This window comes from Aedes albopictus, chromosome 1 (genome assembly GCF_035046485.1).
Source record: "Aedes albopictus strain Foshan chromosome 1, AalbF5, whole genome shotgun sequence".
Lineage (NCBI taxonomy): Eukaryota > Metazoa > Arthropoda > Insecta > Diptera > Culicidae > Aedes > Aedes albopictus.
This window is the reverse complement of record NC_085136.1, coordinates 141034869-141056438: the sequence shown is the minus strand read 5'-3', so window position 1 is coordinate 141056438 and position 21570 is coordinate 141034869. Positions and strand designations below refer to the sequence as shown.

At 37.7% G+C, this 21570-nt stretch overlaps 1 protein-coding gene across 14 annotated transcripts in view; it reads right to left on the bottom strand.

The window, feature by feature from the left end:
• LOC109422828 (sex determination protein fruitless) overlaps positions 1-21570 on the bottom strand; it is an 883045-nt gene that overhangs the window by 100741 nt on the left and 760734 nt on the right. For 13 of the 14 annotated variants that reach the window (XM_062845497.1, XM_062845498.1, XM_062845500.1 and 10 more), the window contains one exon: positions 20461-20616. In XM_062845497.1, the coding sequence (XP_062701481.1) occupies positions 20461-20616 (156 nt within the window). Of the gene's footprint in view, positions 1-18094; positions 19403-20460; positions 20617-21570 lie in introns of those variants that run through there. The other variant, XM_062845495.1, reaches the window with a different exon arrangement.

Below are 21570 nucleotides of genomic sequence, written 5' to 3'. Positions count from 1 at the left end.
GACCTGTTTTTATTTTTGGTGAACAATTGTGATAGAATTTAAGGCGAACGAAAAAAATAAAAATCCCGGTTGAGCTCCTTAACAAGGACTTTCTCTTTAATCATTTTTTTGCGGGATTGACTGATGCTATTTTCAAGCGTTTCTTGAAATAATTTTTGATGCTGTTTTAAGCTTCATAAAAAAAAACAATCATGAATCATTAAAGCTTGTTGTTTCAAGACAGGTTCAGGTTCCTAAAATTTAAAAAAGTGACTTAGAAAAAATAAAGGGGCATTCGTACACCAAAGTTTATACAAATTTTTGTTTTTACAATTCAGATAATACTAATGAGGCATCTTTTTGGAGTTATTAAAAAAATGGAAAGTTATCGAATGAAGGTTCACACTTTTTTAATTTTCAAAGTATTTATTTCAAACATTAACTTTTTTTCAATAATGGCAAAAAACTTAAAATTTTGAAAAAAAAATCTTAGTTATAGTTATAGAATTTCTAAAACAACACAACTTGGCACTATTACTAGTCGAACATACGGCAGAGTTGCAGAGAGTAAACTATGTTATGGCACTTACGGACTTACCTTTGACCCAAATTTCTGCAATGGTTTTAGCAGTTGTGGAAAGTTTACAAAGTAAGGAATGCTTTGCACAGAAAAATAAGAAAAAAATACCCTAAATCTCATAAGAAAATCTGATAAATCTTAGGAAAAAAAAATGTTAACAAACAATATGGAGAAAATAAATTATTCAACTTGTAGTTCGTTGATTTCCAGTTGAGTTTCTGGAATCTGGATTGAACTGTTCGAGATGCTAACCGCCTATATCGTGAATGAGCTGTTAAGATTTTAAGTAGAAGTCATGAGGACACCTTTTGAGGGATCCCTAAAGGTATTTTTGAAATTACTTCAGAGAATCTGACAGGTTTTATTTTCATCGGAAAAATAGTAAAAATTACACAAAAAGTCACTATCAAACCGTGGGCAGCAACTCATCATGAAACTTGATCAAAAGCTTTTCTACGATTTCCATTTAAATTGCGTCTGGAAATTTACATAAAATGGCATTGTGCGTTTTTATTCAGATTTTTGATAATTTATTCAATCAGACATTCGCTGCATGTTTATTTCATAATACTGAGTTTCAAATACTTTCCAAGGCTTCTGAACTAACATCGACACATATTTTTTGTATGATACTGGCTTATTTTTTTTCATACAAATAGTTAAAAAATGTCCACCAGGAATCGCTTCTAGTGATTCACAGATAATTAAATTATAAATTGAAAAAAAACTTTATAGTAATAATTCGCCTGTATCGTAACCTTAACCATTAACCTTACCCTAGTTACATTCGATGATTAATAAGTCTTATAGAGGTTTTGAGAACCGTCATAAGACCAAATACTTTTGATTTTGGTTTTATGGTGGTTCTAAGGACCTTTTCTAGTCTTATAGATTTAAAACGTTACTTGGGTAAGGATGCCTGGGAGGACTTAGAACTAGTGGCAGATCTAGGTCATGAAATACTGACCTGTTTATCTAAGAGGTTTGGCTTTTTTTTTTCTAAAGCAATGCTAAGTGTATGTTTAATGGTGCTCCTTCTTTGCATTGTCCAATTGGATTTAAGAAGTGTTACGACGATTTTAAGGAACTCGCCAAAGTTATATAGCTAAAGGCGATACAAGAGATCGCATCATTTTTTTACTGGCTTCTTTCTCTTTCTTTGAAATTCACTTCGTAACTCAAGAGATGCGACTATATCTTACTAGTGGACTGATGTAATGGAATTCTCAGCTTCAAAGTAGAATGACAATGTTTTATGATTGCAATACAGTATGTTTTTACGTTACTTGAGCAGTAGTTTGCTCACTTATATCTTAAAGCTTGTTTCGTTAGAAACGTCTGGAATATTTCCAGAATGTCGGGATTCACACTAATTTCACAGATTTCAAGAAACTATGGTTGATGATTGATCTTAGATTTAGACTGCTACCCATGAAATTCGATTAAAACATTTCGATAATGATTGCGGTTTATTTTTCAAAAGTTGCTGGAAACTGGAATGTTTATGTTCTTCTAGATTCAAATCACATAAAAAGAGAAACCTCCAAATTTTAGCCAAAAATATGAAAGTTTGGTGGTGGCGCAAACATCTCAAGGTTGAATTTTCGAGTAATGAAAAAATGCATTCACTGAGTGCCGCATTCAAACGATATTTTTTATTTATTATTATATTTACTTTTCTAATGAATCTCTTTTATATTAAATTTTGAATAAACATGTAGAACTTTTTTTTTCTCCAAAATCACGCAAAATATGAGTTTCTTTTTTATTATTTCGTTTATTTTTTTTTTGCTTGTTTTACGCAAAATTTTAAGCTCGATGACATTTTAATTTCCTGACCAGTTTCAAATCTTTTTGTTGTTGGAATTTGGGGATCTAAATACCAGTTCATTTTTGTAATACTTTTCACTGAAAACTACATTTGTTTTTCAAGTAAAGTCGAAGTGTATGAAGATTTATTTTTGCAATTTTCACTCAAAACTAGATACCGTAAACCGGGGTCAAATTGATTTCCGGGTCGAAATTGATCAGATTTTTTTCGGATAGATTTGAGATACTTCAAATAGATTCCTTTGAAGAATCGTGCTGTTGGAATCAGATACTCAATGATATTTGGAAGGACACTAATTATTGTATGCTTTCTCGAGGGGAAAAAGGTCTGATCAATTTTAACCCGGAGATCATTTTGACTCCGGTTTACGGTACTTAGCATCATATTTAAGAATATGGAACACACACCGCCGAGATCGGCTGTGCAAATCCCGTTTTTTTTGCTAAGATATCAGCAGTGCTCAGCTGTGCGGATCTCGGCAGAATAATGAAAATCAGCCGAGCTCAACTAAAACAAAGTTTTTTCCATCATTTTTTCATTTGCAGCTTCATTTTTGGAAAGTTCTGAATTAAAACAAATTTCCGTGCTTAAAAGAAATTTGTTTTAATCCAGAACTATCCAAAAATGAAGTTTCAAGCTTGAAGTTTCATATCATAATATAGAATAAACTTTTCATTTTAAGATTAAAACATGAAAACAATCCAAATTTAGTCGAAATTCTCATTTTTCTTGTAAAATACGTGTTTTTGTAATTTATCCATGTTGAAATTTTTCTTAAGATACAGTTTGTTCAAAATTGATCAATCGGTTGGAAGGTTATCGGGCCCTGAAGTTAAAATTTAGAGCAAAAAAATATGAAAAAAAAACAAGACAACTTGAAAAAACTCACATTTGGCTTGATATTGAAAAAAAATGGTCAAGAAGTTTATTCAAAAATTAAGTTTAAAGCGATTTATACAAAACGTCTAAAAATCAGTTGAAAATTGGCACTAGTACTGGGATATCACCATCACATCCTTTCAAGAATTTAACTTAAATTTGTCTTCAAACTTTTTTTTTAACTTTTCTTGCAAATCTTCCACTTGTCAAATTCACGTCGGACTTTTTCTGGAATCCCGCAGAAGTTTTTAAAACGTGATCAAGTGAAAATACTGCCAGAAAATTTCCTATTCCACAAATTGTTTTTCATTTTCATACGTAAAACAGTCAATATAGTAAAACATAACTTCGCCGAAGCAAAACTGTCGAAGCTCTCCAATTCTGATTTGCGGAACAAAGTGGACTATGTTGTTTTTTTTTTCTTCTAGAAATAAAGCTTCATCAAAACTTTTCAGAAACTGCCAAAGAATTGAAGTTTGTTAAAACTGAAGATTGAATTTCAGAATTCCTTCTTATTTTTATTCAATTTTTTGTTCGTGAATTTTAACCAAATGATATTTTTTTACACATTCATCCTAATGATAAATAATGTGAATATCTCTGGAATAAACTAATAAGATGCTACTGTCCTGAAGATAATGAAAAAAGGATAAAAAAATGTTTGAAAAACTCTGATTTAGAAGTTACAGGTTTTATAAGAAAGCTCGATTTCAAAAAATCTGGGGATAAAAAAAATCACGTAAAAAGTTATTTTTATAGAGCCCAAATAACATGTCGTATTGTAGAGTATGGAGGTTGCTAACAACTTTGCGTGCAAGAAATTGTTTTATGTAAAATCGAATGAAATGAAATGGAAATTGAGGCGTTCTAATATTAACGTCAAGTGTATTTTTCGGAATTTCAGAAGTTGGAAAAGAAACTTTTATTTTATTTTCTTTTGCTTTCATCAATGATGCGAACTGTCACTGAATTTCTTGGTGAAAAAGTCAAAATATTTTTTCAGTTCCACAATATTCTGAGCAAGTTTCCGGCCGTGATTGGTAATGAACAATGCTTGATATAATGCTAACACAGAAAGAAATTTTGAAAATTACACTTGACATAAATATTTAGAACATTTTAATTTCCATTTTATTTCATGCGATGATACATAAAATAATTTTTTGCACGCAAAGTTGTGAGCTAGCACCACATTGCAGACAACTTGTGGTTTAACAATCCGATGGAGGATTGTTTTGAAAGCGATGGGGGTCATTTTTTTTACAGCGAACTCGATGTAACAATTAAACTGAACTGTGTAGTTGAATATGGAAAAAAATATCGTACGAGAAGCAGAGAACTTAGTGTACAAGAATGCCATTTCTAATTCCTGTCTCAGCCCTTGAGTTGGAACATCAGAGACTACAAATGTAACTGCCACAATGGCCAAATTGACCTGCTACACAGGTACACAAGAGTACAAATCTTGAACATTTGTAAAAAAAAACCCAGAATTGAATTATCTGCTTTTTTTACAAGTTTACTCAGGATACACAAATGCAACGAGGTTGGAAGCCTCGTTTGTCAGATTTTCAAAATTTGTGCATGCAAAATGTAAATAGGATTTTTTGATGTTTCACCTTAACTAGTAGTCAGGAAGGACGATCATAAACGATGAAAAACCATCGACAGTCGGTAGGAACACCTTGGTTGCTTGCTGATGATGGTCTCGCAAACAGCAATAATGAGCCATCAAGGACGATTAGCGCGCGCACGAGTGTTTGAGTGTGCAGGGAGCTGACCAGTTTGCTCTTTTCTGACTCGATGGATCCAGGAGGCATCACTATGATTTATTAGTGTACCCCCTGTTTACGGCATTAGAGCACCGGGCACCATGCCACGCCCGGGGTCGAGGAGATCAGAGTAATTTGATAAATTCAAACTTAATTAGCTATTGTTTTGCGAAGTGGGCCCTGCTGTCTGGCCGGCCATGGTTTTCTCTATCGGTAGCGAGAGTCGATCCCATCCAGGAATTGTTCCTGGCGTTGGTCGATAGTCGCTGCTGCATCCGAGCAGAGGAACGCCTAATTAAAAATGTAAATGCTATGCTCATTGAACGGCGGAATAACGCAGCGGCGTGGTGGGTGGACTCGACGGATGATCATTTATCGGATTGCGAACCGATGTGATTCGATGATGCGATGGATGCCGGCAGCTGCTTGTGGTGGGTATGACAATTGCAGCTGCAGCATATAGGCGTCCGCCGCGTCAGTTAGTGCAGTGCTTGTAAAGACTAGGGACGTCGTCTGGGTGTTGTGGGATTTTGATTGTGAGGCCGCCACGCGATCCGCAGATTGTGACAAATGATGGCCGAAGATTGACGGATAATTAGTTTTTGTCGTGATGGGCGAATTGAACGGGGCTCGTTTGGTAATCGTTCGAGATGGGCGGAAAGTTAATTTAGCGGTGGTTTGGGCAGGGCTATTATCGGATTACATGGATTGGTTTGCTAAGTGATTGAATATTTTTCTTCTAGAAATATCATTTCCATGTCAGCCAGGAGCAAGTCAATGACTTCCAAGAGTCTCTCTACCTGTCGTTCATTGATAAAGAAAAGGCTTTCAACCGTCTCAATACACGGGTGTCACAGAGTAAATCGCCAGCCTTATTAAAGCACAGTATAAGGCATTTTCGAGCAAAGCACTACATAACAGTCACTTGTTATTCATTTGTTGGAATTATTCAAATAAATTAACCTGAATCATGTGCGTTATCAGAATTTTCATTGTGATGAAAAGTAGAGTTTGAGGTTTGCTTACCAGCAGCAACATGAACAAGGGTAGCGCGAAGAATTCGAAGAAAATTTAAGCTGTTACTTCACTGAGTGAGTTATCCAGAGACATGTGAATCAACCGTTAATAGAAAATACCTACTCCTATACGTATCGCTGAACATTACATCGGGTATATGTATTACGAACAACACGTGTTGTAAGCGGCCCCTTCGTGATACACCGAGGAATCAGCCGAACAGCGGATTGTTTTAAATAAATATAAAATTTCCGTCAACGGTTCCGGCTTCTCATTCACCTCAACATCTCCCCCACTTCCGAATTCACCGAGTCTATAGTTGAAGCTTGGACTCGAATCCTTCCAGTACCTAGTCATAGTTGAACGAAGAGCATCATCAGCGAGCACCAAAAGCGGGCGGCGTGAATCGTCGTCGTGTGGCTATGACACCCGCTGCTTTCTTCAGTTGCCATCGTCGTCGTCGAGAGTTGACGGTTACCCGGCGGTTCCCCAACCGCGGGTGGATTTACAGAATTTATGTTATGAGAACTTGAAACTAGCGTAAAACGTGTGTCTTACACTGGTTGGTGGTGGCGGCCAGCCATCAGGCAACCAGTCGTGTCGTTCTGGTTCGAGCTAGTTGGGAGAACTAAGTGTAAAGTGCTCCCATACATCTTTGTATGGAACCGAGACTAAGACTGGCCGACACAATTCACCCAGCTCTCCCCAACTCCAAGGGAAAGAATGTAGCTGGTCGCTCGACGACGACGACGACAACGACGAAGGATGGTGCCAGCCGCCGATGTCGCCTGAATTAAGTCTCTTGGCTTGGTTTGACTGCACACAGTCAGCAGCCACGGGGAAAATGCAACTCTATGTATAGGGTAGTCTCCGATGGTAGGTCGTAGTCGGTTGGGAAAACGTTGGAGGCCAAACTGCTGTCAAGTGCCTGGGTGCTTCTTCATTCCGGGTAAGTAACAGCGTATTGTCACGGCTAGATTTCCGTCTGTTCCGTCGTCGTCGTGCGGTTCGTGAGAGAAGAACTAATTAAAAACAAAAGCAACACGATGCTGTGTAAGCAAGCGGGCACATTTTTTTTGTCGTGTTTGACGACTGGCCTCGAAATTCGCATACACTTCCGTCGGTTTCGATATTTTTGGAGGGGAGATTGAGAATTCGGATGGCAGCGGGGGAAGGATTATCCCACTTCTGGAACGTAGTACCGTGAAACAATAGAGAGATCTCTTGTGTTGTATATTGTTTGCTGTGAGAAAATAGGGTTTGCATCAATTCTCTTTGAAAAAAAACCGTAGAATTGTCTGGAACAGGGCAGAAATAAGTCAAACAAAATGGTGCCGTTCATCAATGTCTAGGAAGCGTTGATGAAACAGACGGTGGCGTGCTTCAACCAGACACACGTGTTGGTGCGATAGGAATCGCACTGCACTGGTTGGGTTGATTCCGAATTGTTATTTTGTTGGAGTTGAATTGATGGAATTTATACCAAATCAATCTCAGTTGGAGGGATTTGATGACGGCGCTGAAATTAATTAACACCATTAGATTGGTGCAACGTCTTCATAAATATTTCGTAGATTTGATTCGAATAATGAACATTTCAACATTTCAGTCAACAGATCTGCTATCCGCAAGACTTAGAAAACAACACTGATTTAAATCATGCCGCAGAAAACATAACATATGTTTATACTAATTCAAATTTTGAATACAAAAATGTTACACAAAATGCTCATCGTATACTGTAAGCTGGCTGGCTTAATTCCTACAAATAATAAAAAAATATACAAAATTTAGTAGTTTTTAAAAGTTGTGAAAACGGACTGAATGCAAAGTCATTACCGAAGATCATTTTCCCGAATGATCATTAGACCGAATGAACAATAGGCCACTGCACTTCTGTTCTTGTTGTTGATTGCTGCTATAATGTAAGGCATTTAAAAGTAATTGTGCTTATTAGATATTTATTAGAGGAGGCTCTCCCTATTACAATTGGTATAATTATTATTAAAATTACTGATATTGCAGACTACATACATCTCAAATTGGACTATCACACTTTTTTTGGTACGCCACAAAAGTGTACAATTGCCTCGGATCGTTTCGAAGTCCTCGATGTAGTTATTCCTCCATTTACAAGGAATAAGTACACCGAAAACCTCAACTCGATCTGACGTGACCCTGCGCAGTAGCGGGCTCCGTGGCCGTGCGGTTAGCGGCGTCAGTCGTCTAGGCGTTTCGTAAGCCTCGGAGTGTGGGTTCGATTCCCGCTCCAGTCGGGGAAAACTTTTCGTCAAACGGAAAATTCTCCATTGGGCTACTGGGTGTTACGTGTGTTGTCCGTTGTCTCGTGTATGTGTAATGTTCAGTCTGTGCAGCCTCTGGCTGAAGACGGTGTAGTGTCTTTTTAATCACACTTTGAAGGTGTGTGCACATTATTGTGTCAGTCCAATTTGGGGAGCAGCCAGCAATATTTTACCCATGATTTTTTCTTTCTTTTAAACACAGAGAACAGACATCCAAGTCCAATCTGTATTTTGTGTAAGGGATATTTCATCGGCAACACAAGTGGCAACATCGTGGCGCTGCAATCGGATAATTTCCCATACTAATTTTATTCACCACTTGAAATGTTTCAATTCACCACTGACTGTGGCAATCAGGCCCCTGGCATCAATGAAATATATCGTAGCCAACATCTAACTGCCTTATACTCATATTCGTGCAAATTGAAACGAGCGTGTAATCAACAAACGCAGTTTTTGTTTGATGTTGTGAGCCACACACGAAATCACATTCACAACCCAACAATTGCTTTATTCAACTAATCGCATGCTCCTCTTATCGTACAATAATATTTAAGTGAGTTTGAAGTGTTTTGTGATCATAACAGGTGGAAAAAATGATTCCAAAAACTGATCAACAAACCAAAATAAACGTTAAACAAAAAAATGTTGATGTTTTCGCATTTGACAGTGGGCGCTATTTATTAGCGCCCAGGACATCCTGTCTACTATGATTCCAATGCATTGATATAGGCCCCTGACATTGCCTGGTGGCAATACGGTGTTTGCACGGAGAAAACAAAGTACCCAAATATGGGTTTATTTCACCCAACTTCGAGGTTGCGTGCGGGAACCCACATTTGAGTTCGTAGAAGCGATGTAGAAGTAGGTTTTTTACATTTGATCCCGCGTGACAAAGTACCTACCGGCTAAGTTTTTTTTCACCCACCTGCTAGTTCAAAATACTCTAATTTGAGTTCAATGCTGTTTACTTAATTTTGGCTTCCCGCACCGAACTGTCAAAGTTGGGTGGGTTTGCTCTTCACTCTCTGACAACAACAAAGAGAGTGGATGAGAAAGCAGACAGAACTCAAAAGTGAGTTTAAAAATACTCAAATTTAGGTACTTGAGTTTCTCCGTGTGGCGGCGTTAGTGTTTTCATCGTGTATTGGTTTGCAACCTTACTCAAGTGAAGATTGAAATCCTTACATAACTGTCTGAATGAAATTTGTTCTAGCCTGGATGTCTGTTCTCTATGTTTTAAACATATGTTTTTTTTTTTTCTAGCTTTCTAGCAGTTTTTGGCTTTAAAACTTAATATTTAAATGAGATGTTTCCTTCTTTTTAACAATTGTTAAAAACTTTAAAAATCAATATACATAATTTGTTTTGTAGAGCTAGTGGCTAGTTATTGGTGTCTAACAAAATTAAAAATCGTTCCTTTTGCAGTTCCTTAACTTCTGGATTCATCCTTATGATCATTCGGCCTGATGATGTTCGGCCTAAGGACCCAGCATCATAAATATCAAGGTCGCCTCACATTCCCCAAAACCAGGAGGATGTCCTTAAGACCGATGCATTGTTTAAAATCATTTTCTTATGGGAATTTTAACAAATCGGCTCACTCCTGTTAAAGATGCAGGTATTTTAAAGGGGTTTCAGGAGAATTCCAGGGCGTTTCAGAGGCCCTGAGTCTAAGGGTGTCCCAAGAAGTTTCATGTACTTTTTAGGGAATTAGAGAGGTTTTCAAGAAGTTTCGGGGTGTTCCAGGGGGTTTTAAGGGCGTTCCGGGCTTGTTCCGTTGTCTTTCAGGGGCTTTCGAGGAGTTTTAGGGGGGGGAGAGGGCTTGTTCACAGCGTTTATGGAGTGTTTCAGGGAGTCTCAGGAAATTTCAGAAGCGTCAATGATGTTCCAAAGGATTTCAAGCGCTGAAGAGTTTCAGGAGCGTAAATAGGGCGTCACAGAGATGTTCCAGGGGCTTCAGGGGATTTCAAGGGCGTTCTTTTGATTCAACGGAAAGCTTAAGGATGCGTTCAACATTTGAGTTCCCGACTTCCGGCACAAATATTTGAATTTCTCTTAGAAAATAGAATTTAAATTCAATGAATAGTGCATGAACTGGCAGGGTCTAGCCTAGGCGATCACTGGATATTTTTTTATATTACCGTGGCATTAAGGACAAAAAAAAACAAATGAAAACGAAAATTCCAGCCCTACCTGTTTAACACTATCTGGATATGACAATTAGTGTATCATGCGACCCATGATTAAATGTACTTAGAGCAATTTTTTGCAAATATCGAATAATTTGTTGAACAGCAGTTCAAATACTCCCTTCCAAAAAAAAAAAATATCAATTACGAAAATCATTTAAGAGGAAACAAACCATCATCCTTTACCAGAAAATTGAAAGCAGTTTTTTCGCTGAAATCACAACCAATGGTGATGAAAATTTATCACTGTACTCTACTCAGCATCTGGATAGCAGTGAAATAATTTTAATTGACGGTTTTTGGATTTCTAGCAAGAAAGCTGCTTCTGAATAATTGATGATCGCTGAGGACTGAATGATGGTTATGTGAGCCTTAACTAATCACTCACCTTTATTGATAAACTGCTTATCATGTAAGTTTTCACCAAGATCATTGCAATTTCCAAGATATTTTACCAACAATTTCTATTTGTAAGGCTGATACAAATTTTATTTTGACTTTTTGTCTCCCCCCCCTTCAAAAATTTTTGGCTGGATTTTGCATTTTGAGGGGACAGATAAAAAAATATTTATCAAAATTTCGGGTATTGCTCAAAATTCTTTAACAAATCCGATGAGTTTTTAATATTTTTCAAATTAAATGCTTTATTATTTTTATCCCCCCCCCCCCTCGACCAGTCAAAAAGCGGTGGGACAAAAAGTGAAATAAATATTTGTAACCGCCTAATTAAAAAAAAAAAAATCTTTAATAGTATCACCAACAATTCCCATAGTGGAGCGGATCTGGTTGGATGGTTAGAACACCTGGGATCGAATCCCACTCCCGACAAACTCGCAAAATGTGAGTTCTTCCTTCGGAAGGGAAGTAAAACGTGGGTCCCGAGATGAACTAGCCCAGGGCTAAAAATCTCGTTAATACAGATAAAAAAAATACCATGCAGTTAATAAAAACAGAAAATTTTACAAAAAATTTTCTCAGATATGTTCAATAAGTTAAAAAGAAATAAAAAATTCCTTCCAGTTTCGTCTTTTTGATTAGAAATACCATTCAAAGATTTTGAAAAAAAAAATTAAAAAATTCCGTGATGCGACAAGTTTTCCTTAAAAAAAATGAATTTCCGTATTCAAATGTTAATGTAAACGTTTGATCTCTTTTTTCGGCTTAAGAACCTGTGGTGCACCTCTGAAGCGCACAGTTTAAGAAGAACTGCCTAAAAGGCTATCTTTTAAGCCATAAGCGACTTGCTATTCCAATGAAATCTTTAGTAAACTTACCCTAGCTCCTTTACATATTGTCTTCAAAATCTTTGGATTCCGGGTCATTTGGCCGAACGACGTTTGGCAGAATGCCGTTTAGCCGAAAAAGGTATGATGAACTTAAGTGATCATGCCACTGATTCCTTCATCAGTATAACTCGGAAGAAGGAAAAATCTATGACAAAAAATTTCTCAGATTCATTGGTAAAACTAGAAGGAACGAGATTAACCCTTCAGCGCGCGCGTTGTTGTAAAAAGTACAACACTACCAATAAACCTCACTTATCGTATTCAGCGCGAGCGCGGTGCAGTTTCGGTTGTTTGATGGCGCGCGTCCTGGAAGGTTAAAAGAAGGAAATATTTCCGATAATCGAATTGGCAGCTAGAATTTTATCCAGAGTTTGTCCACGCCTCCAAACCCTTTTGATAAATATTCGGCCGAACGACCCTTTTGACCAAATGGTGTTCGGTCAAATGGCATTCGGCCAAATGGCTGGTGACCAGATCTTTGATAGGTTCCTGGTCAGATGTGTCAGTATGTGTCATAAGATCTTTTATGCAGGGATCTACGCCCAACCAAACATGCCCACCTGCGCGCTATCTACTGTTGGTTCTAATTTGTAAACATCCTTTGTTTAATGGTTTTATGCAATTCAGTATCATAATTTACATTTTATATACACCTCGTCCTTTTTCTACGTTCATGCTTGGCTAAGCGACAAAAAATTCTACCGCTAAGACAATGAGCAAACTCAACAGTTTTATATTTTTTAAAACATCTTCGTGATTGTGAGAAGTGTACAAAAATATAAAAATGTGTATTTTGATCATTATTTTGTCGGTAGAAATTTTTTTCTCTAAGCCAACAGTGGACGTAGAATAAGGCTTGGATGTAATCCATTTTGATATCATAATGGCCAAATTTTCCGAACTGGCTCATTATGTAACTGAAATGAATTGCATAATGAAAAATAGTTGTATAATGTTCATAATGCAGTTCATTTGAGTTGCATTATGAACATTATGCAACTCAAATGAGTTGCGTTATGAAAAAACCATTGCATAATTTTTTTATGCAATTCAGTATCATAATTTCTATTTTATTCAACTCATTTCGGTATCATAATGGTAAATTTTTCCGAACTGGTTCATTATGCAACTGAAATGAGTTGCATAATGAAAAATAGTTGCATAATGTTCATTATGCAGCTCATTTGAGTTGCATTATGAACATTATGCAACTCAAATGAGTTACATAATGAAAAAATCATTGCATAAAATTTTGTAAACCACTCGTTGCAAAACTCGATATTTTCAGCACTCTTCATATTTATCCACTCGGCAAGCCTCGTATGACTCGTGCTGAAAAAATCAACTTTTTGCAACTCGTTACATAAATAATAGTGTGGGTCATCGTTTATATGGAAAAATGAAAAATTCAATAGTATCTCATCAGATCAAAGCTTTTTTGGACCTATTCCAGGACCCAAATAAGTGTGCAAAATTTGGGCACGGTCGGTTATGTCTACGTTTTGCGCATCGCGTTTGAAGTTTGTATGGGGTTTTACATGGGAAAACACACTTTTTTGCATTTCTCTCATAACAAGCTCGAATTTTTCTAAAACCTTGTAATCGATAAAGTTAAAACATAGCCTAGGGTGTCCTGAAAAACTTTGTCGAAGACTGCGAAGTGATCTGATGCTTATGAAAAAAGTTATAGCGTTGGCATTGCTTGGCAAAACAGCATGATTTTGTTGCTATTGTTATTCCTTTACATGTTAAAACATAAATACATGCATGCGGTTCGTTGGTTATAACTATTTTCACAAGCATCGGATCGCTTTGCGGTCTTCGACAAAGTTTTACAGAACATCCTAGGCTATCATTTAAGAGTATCGGTTCAAAAGTTTCAGACAAACTTTTTCAACTTATGGCTAAAATGCAAAAAAGTATGTTTTCCCATACAAAATCCCATACAAATTTCAATTGCAATGCGCAAAGTGTAGACGCAACCAATCATGCTCAAATTTTGCACAGATACTCAGGACCCGAAACGGAACCAAAAAAGCTTTGATCTGAGAACACGGTTCCGATGACCCACTCTAATAAATAACTATTATGAACATCAACATTAGCACAAACATCAGCGTTTTTCTCTCGATTTAGAAGCTTATGATCAGTGTTTTCGGTAATTATCGATATTTCTTGAGTCATAATGTACAATTATCCTTTCATTTGAGAAAGATAATCACCCAGGGAGATTTCAATTTTTAGCCGATTTTCGTTTTTCAAACAAAGCAACAACAAAAACAAGCGAGAGTAGAGACTAATACTTCATAATGGTGAAAACAGAACACTGATTTTTTCGGAATGAACTTTTTTAATCTAATATGCTGAATATATTAATCTTTATGTTCAAATCACATACTGACTTGCTTTTAGCATGATGAAACAGTATTAAATTTAGTTTTGTAATCGAAAATTAAACTTTTCTTGTTTGGTAGTTACGTCTTTTTACTGGTTACAAAACATGATAGTAGTAGGCGAAATGTGTTCCAAGTAGACAGTCAACTTATACCCCTGCTTTTATGGATTCCTCGCAAAACGTACGCACAGGTCTGGCAAGATTGTTCATAGTTCTTCTTCTATCGGAATATCACGGTTTTGTAAAAAAATATCTGGATTCTTGAAAAAAAAAAAGAACACCATAACTATATCTCTCGAAATGCTAAATTAATTCATGGTATCAAAAAAAAATAAGAAAACCATTAGAGATATTAGCGCTAAGTATTCACAAGGAATCAACATATTTTTCCGCCCAAGTTTTGAAGCTTTCTAAAACTTTTCAAACGAGAAATACACTGGATGTTTGTTCGAGAACTGATAGGAACCCGACTAAGAATCATAGAGAAGACCCTGAAGAACACTCTCTTTGGTAGGAGTAAATAGGGTGTCACTAAAGTTTTCGTGGGTCAGTTCATCTTTCTCCGAATCCTGTTAGGACCGTTGGCGCTTGGATCTCAAGTATTACTTGAAAATATGTGAATGGCATTCAAAAAGTCCCGTAAGGATTTGGCAAGGAATCTAATAAATATATTTAGGAAATTTATCAAGAATCCCACCTGAAAACTACCAGATATCTTGATTTTTTTTTTCTTTAATTTCACCAGAAATCTAACAAAAAAACTGATGAGAAATTTTCCAAAAGTCCATATTTACACAAGAGGGTAAATACTTTTCGTACAAATAAGAATACGGCAAGAATCTTATGACAATACTTGAGGATTTAACATTGTTTAGTGTTTAGATTTAAACAGTAATTAAAACAAAATCATGCTGAAAATGTCATGAGAAAATAGGTAGGTATATCTGAAAGATTTGACTATAAATATTTAAAAAAAAATCTTATAAAAATCTCACCAAAATTGATAGATTCTTCAAACTTCATCAAAAACCCATCAAGAGTCTTATGGGCCGAGAATACACAATGCATTATATTGAGTGGCGAACCACAAGTGGATCGAAGGCTGATTTTTGGTGGGTCACGAAGGTTTGGGAGATATTGCAATCAGCATCTAGTTTTTTACTGTTTTGTGTACATATCCTGAACAGTGCAGTAGTTTTTTTTTTGAAGTTTCTTTTGAATATTTTCCATAATGTTGAACTAAAAAAGCACCAAACGTTTGTCTGTAAGTTTCTCAATGTGAATCAAGTAGAATTGATCTAATAATGTATCTGTGGGTTAATTTCAATATATTCCTTAAATTAATTTTTCAACTTTTCAGAGCCGGAAATTTAAACTTAGATGAGCATTTGTTTTAAATTGTGTCCAAGTCTTTTGTGAGGACTTCTAAGAAGTCTAGATAAAAGAAAACAAGAAAAATATTTAAAAATTAAAAAATGAATCAATTTATACTATAAGTATACGGATCACACACATAATGCTAAATTGCTTGTTGAGGAATTTATTGAACAGCAGAACTATTTCGGCAGTTTCGATAATCTATTTTACTGAGGCTCAGTAAATCAACTGTCAAAAACGTGTGCAAAAAGTAAACAATCAATTTTTGCTGTATTCCGTTGTTCTAATTTAGTCAAAAAATTACCGAATTCAAAAACTAAATGTACACAAAAACCAAGAAAGTATTTTTATCCACCAAGAAGCAATAAAAACTTTGGCAACAACAAAAAAAAACAAATCGATTAGTATTATGAGAAATTTTTAAAATCTCAGGAATAACTTTCGAAGAAAATATTGGAAATATTTTTGGTAGAACCCAGAAGCTATAAAAAAATCACAACGAAATAACTAAAAAAAAAAGGAATGTGACTGACAATGAGTCTAAACAATAACAAAAAAAAACACTGAAATAAATTTTGAAAACAAATATTGGCAAAGTGTCGTAGGGTGCCATTATGGGTGCTTGCAAAGGACGCAGTGGAACCACGCTACACCTCAGATTGTAGTACATGTTTTCCTTAGCTGATGCCAAACTATATTGACAAACACTCTATAAATATTCAAATATTTTCTAAGAGAATCGACAGAAATAGTTTTAGAGGTGAGATTTTATCTTAAGAGTCGTTGTACGAAGTACATCGAATAGTGAAGCTATTCTGCGATTTAAAATCGATCCTGAAATTATAAGTTGATTATCTGAAGAAGGATTACGATTTTGGTAAATTATATAAGTTCAGCAATTAGAGTAAAAAAAAAACAATTCAGAATACCGAAAATCAGACAGAAACTTGCCGAATTTCTGTGTTTGGCTATGTCCGTCGAATTTTCTGCAAATTTTTACGGAGCTTCGGTAAAGCTTAACAGTAACAAAAAGATACTGAGTTTCGGATATCTGAACGTTTACTGAAATTAAAATATAAGTGACTCCAATAAAATACAGTAAAAGTGAAGTACCAGGTTGGAATTTTCAAGAAAACTCATCTGACCATGCAGCAGTACTATGATTCTAAAAATTTCTCGTCGTTTATATAGAGTGATGCAGGTGCTCTAAATTAAAAGACAATACTAAAGTTCCGGAGAAACATTCGGTTGCCATTTTGCCAATTAAAAAAAATGAATAAATAATATGTTTTTTTTAATTCTCAACTCTTCGGGACGCGCAGCGTTGTAAAAAGTACAATACTGTCAAAAAACATTGCTCGTCGTATACAACGCAAGCGCGGTGCAGTTTTAGGATCCAACGGGTTGCGCGTCTTGAAAGGTTAAATATGTAATAAAATTCATAAAAATATGTGGAGCATTGTATGAAACGTTAACTTTTCATTAGACATATGCCAACTCATTTAAATTTGTAAACAAACAGAGTTCACAGAATCTGATTGCATTTTTATTTAATTTTTACATGTTTCAGAAAACGAATAAAGGCTATATATTAACAAAAGTTTCCAAATGTCTCAGCATTAATGTTAAATGCAAGCTTATCACAACCTATGTTTGGGCATTATTGACACAAATGAAAGCGATAAAATGTTTTTTTTTTTTAAACGGCTTATGTTATGAAAATACTTGCTAACCATGAACTACACTCAGCGAAAAAAATAACAAAATTCATCGAAATACCTTATGACATTTTCCTATAAGTAAAAATTGTGGATGCCATAAGAATACCTTATGAAAATTGATCGTGCTTGTTAATTTCATAAGATAGACTGAAAAGAACATAAAGATCTTAAAACGATGTAGACTGGATTCGATCCATGAACGTCAGGATCACTGAGCGCGTGTTTTATCCACACGGCTACCGACGTGTAGGTGTTGGTAGTGAGCAAATGTCGAACTCGTACTAGGCCGATGCAACCGGCACGGGTGGATCGTTGGACAACTATTTTTTTAATAGACCCTTAAATCGGTGTACGATGGGAAGAAGGATTAGAGTGTTATGTTTATTGGACTGTGGATTTACCGTCCTCAATGTGCATCTTCGTACAACATTTCGTAGCACTCATGAGGTTGTCGCTGAGTCAGTCAGAGACCTCTCGTTAAGTAAGCGCAACGTCCAAATTCCCTTCCCCGTAGAATAGTAATCTTCACGCTTAGAATATTCTCAATTAAGATTGGACCAAGTTAAGAAACTTACTCTCCTGGCTTTTCCTAAGAACAGTCTGGACAAGATTCCTAAAATAAAATGATTGTTGTTAGTATGGGTACTATCTACGAAGAGTGCCGAAGCAACGTCAACGCTAACGTTAACACTATGCCACCTCCATCCCTAAATTGTAGGCTTTCTCAACAGAACACAAACCACCCGAATAACTCTCGGACACTTCGAATTCATTCACTGTTCGTTTATTCGGTAAGCTTCTACGGTACTCTAACGGTTTACAATTCTTTTGACACAAAATATATTTCTCCATCCGCTAGGCGGTAAGGGACCTATAGGTTCGACTAATTTCTACTTGATTTTATATCTCTCTCTCTCTTTCTACTTCGTTACTGGTACAAATGTGAAAACAAATCCACCGGGACGAGGACCTCGGCTTCGCTTAAAATTTCTCAAAATAGAAGCAAAAAAACACTTAACAACTAGTAAGGATAAACATCTATCTCATCTGATTTCTCTCGGTGTGTGTGGTTCTCTCTCTATTTGTAGGTTTAAAAGGTCGCCAGAAGGGTCGCTTCTGGCGTGATGGCGCTTCCCACGGGTATGGGGGGTTATGGATTATCACAAAATTCCACCTCCTTCTCCTTCATTTTGATCATCATTATTCGACGACGCTGATAGCGTCGGTTCAAGTCGCGCCGCCACCACCGTCTTGCTCCGTCTCCATTCTAACAATTTCCTGTTCCCGCTGTTCGCGCTCCTTGCACAGTCGGTGGGCTTTGCACTTGTCGTGGTGGTTGACGATCTCCAGCCGGAAGTTGGAGTTGCCCTCGACGAACGAGGTCCGGATGTCCGGGATGTCGTTGCTCCAGCGGCGACAGAACGCGCAGTACATGTAGTTCTTCTCCTCGTCGTACTTGAGCCAATCGAACTGCTCGAGCCAGTTCGGCCGGAAGCGGCCACCCTTGCGGGACGAGGAGGACGATGTGGTAGAGGAGCGGGACGTCTGGCGGGGTGTCTGAGGTTTGGTGTGCACCGCCGGCGGTGGGCGAATCATCTCCTCCAGGAGAGATTCATCGGCGGTTGCACTGGCACTTGTAGATCCACGGGGTGGTTTTTGTTGTTGCTGCTGCTGCTGCTGTTGAAGGAGGTAACGGTGGAGGTTCGAAGGACTGCTCCAAGAGGTAAAGTTCGGAGTGGCAGCCGCAGCGTTCGAAATGATCGATATTGTACTTTGGGCCAGCTGAAGCTGATTTTGTACAGAGGTTTGCTGCTGCTGTTGCTTCAGTTGCCGCAGTTCAGCCAGGGAAGACAACAGCTGCTGGTGCTGGTGGTGGTCTTCAGTTTGTGGGGAGGGGGAAGGCTCCTCCTTGATGGCAGTTATTAGGGTTAGGGCCGTCGTGGTCGTCGTCATCGGTTTACCGCCGGCGGACGTCGACGGCGATGGCTGTGATGAGTGGGAAGAGGTAGCGATCGCTTTGCCGGCTGACGACGACGAGGTCGATGGAGACTCACTTCCCCAAACATTTTTCTGTCAAACATAGGAAGGGAAGGATACAAATGTTCATTGTAGCAACAACATCTCTCTGTGTCTCTGTGTGTGTGTGACACGCGCTAGTTATATGTGTTCTCCGGAAGAAAAGCTTTTACATCTACCAACAACTGGAGGGAACAATGCGTTTGCAACTTTTGAAATATGCTTTCTTGCAGTACAGTACGGGATGCGTTTGATTTTCAACTAGAGTTACTATTTCGCAAAAAGGGACAATGAACACATTGTTTAGATTTTTTCTTTTGACAGTCGATTCTTAGTTAATATGGACAACGAGGGTACTTTTGAAATCTCTCTATTGCTCTTTGTTTTGCATCGTTTTTTTTGTTTTCTAGGAAAAATTTTGATCGATCCGCATCAATTCCTTCATCCTTCGAATGAATGACTAGAAAAATGTTTGTTTGTCAATTGTTCAACTCACGTCACTAATTTTTCAACTTTTTTTTATTGGTTTTGTTTTTGCACTTCCGATTTGCCGATGACAGTTGACTGTTTGACTTCTGCTGATTGGAAGCATTATATTTGCTTGGGTTGATTGATTTGTGTTTTTAAAAAAGACCGAAATCATATAAATTATGCTAATTACTGTTCGTTTAATATATGGAACCAAAAGAACCGGCTCAAAGAAAAAACCTAGACAAAGTTCCGAATTGATGAGGAAAAAAAACATATTTACAAAGAAACCGAAGGAAATGATAGAAATGAAAAACAGGTAACTAAAGAGGAAAAAAAAACAGTTTGTTTAGTAAATAACCAGAAATCGAAAAAAAAACACCCGAGTTACACTGTCACCAGGGGTTTGTTAGGAGGTCTCGTACAACACTACTTTTCCCTATACAAGACAGAGAGGGATCATGGGTTACCAAGCGAAAATGTTCAATGATACACCGAAGAGGACAACAATGGCACTATGCATAATGTTTGATGGTAAGTATGCGGGGTGGTAGGTGGTGTGAGTTGAAGGGAGATGGAGGAGGAACAACTATACTGTTCTCGCTTGTAGGTGTATGAGAGGAAACAAATGCGCAAGCACTTACCGGCAATAGCTCTGGATGCAGCGGGTGATGGCGGCTGGGCAGGTCGGAGTACTCCTGTTTGATCTGACTGGCGAGCGAATGCATCGGGGCCGGTGAGCTGACTTTGAACTCATCGTCTGGCTTTGGACTTAGCTTGATACTACTGTGTGATGACGCCTGTCGGGGGAAGGGAAAGAAGAAAATATATCTCATTAGATTTAGCTTGATGTGCCCGAATCTCTTACAATGATAAACGGTTGGTTCTATAAGAAACATGTTTGTTATGTAGAGAAATCTTAAAATAAATTCTTGGACGAATACTTGAAGAAAATGCTGGAATCACTAGAGAAACCCCGGACAAATCCTCGGTGGAATTCTTAGAGGAATTCCCTGAGGACTTCCCAAAGGAATCCCCGAAGGAATTCCCGGAGGAATTCCTGGAGAAATCCATGGATGAATCCCCGAAGGAATGCCTAGAAGAATCTCCGGAGGAATTTTCAGAGGAATTCCTAAAGAAATATCCGGAGGAATTCCTAGAGGAATCCCCGGAGGAATTTCCGGAAGAAGAGGCATCTCAACAGGAATGCCTAGAGGAATCTCCGGAGGAATTCCTAGAGGAATCTCCGGAGGAATTCCTAGAGGAATCTCCGGAGGAATTCCGAGAGGAATCTCCGGAGGAATTCTTAGAGGAATCTCCGGAGGAATTTCTAGGCGAATCTCCGGAGGAATTCCTAGAGGAATCCCAGGAGGAATTCCTAGAGGAATCTCCGGAGGAATTCCTAGAGGAATCCCCGGACGAATTCCTAGAGGAATCCCCGGGGGAATTCCTAGAGGAATCTCCGGAGGAATTCCTAGAGGAATCCCCAGACGAATTCCTAAAGGAATCCCCGGAGGAATTCCTAGAGGTATTCCCGGAGAAATTCCTAGAGGAATCCTCGGAGAAATTCTTCGAGGAATCTCCGGAGGAACTCCTAGAAGAATCTCCGGAGGAATTCCTGGAGGAATCTCCGGAGGAATTCCTGGAGGAATCTCCGGAGGAATTCCTGGAGGAATCTCCGGAGGAATTCCTGGAGGAATCTCCGGAGGAATTCCTGGAGGAATCTCCGGAGGAATTCCTGGAGGAATCTCCGG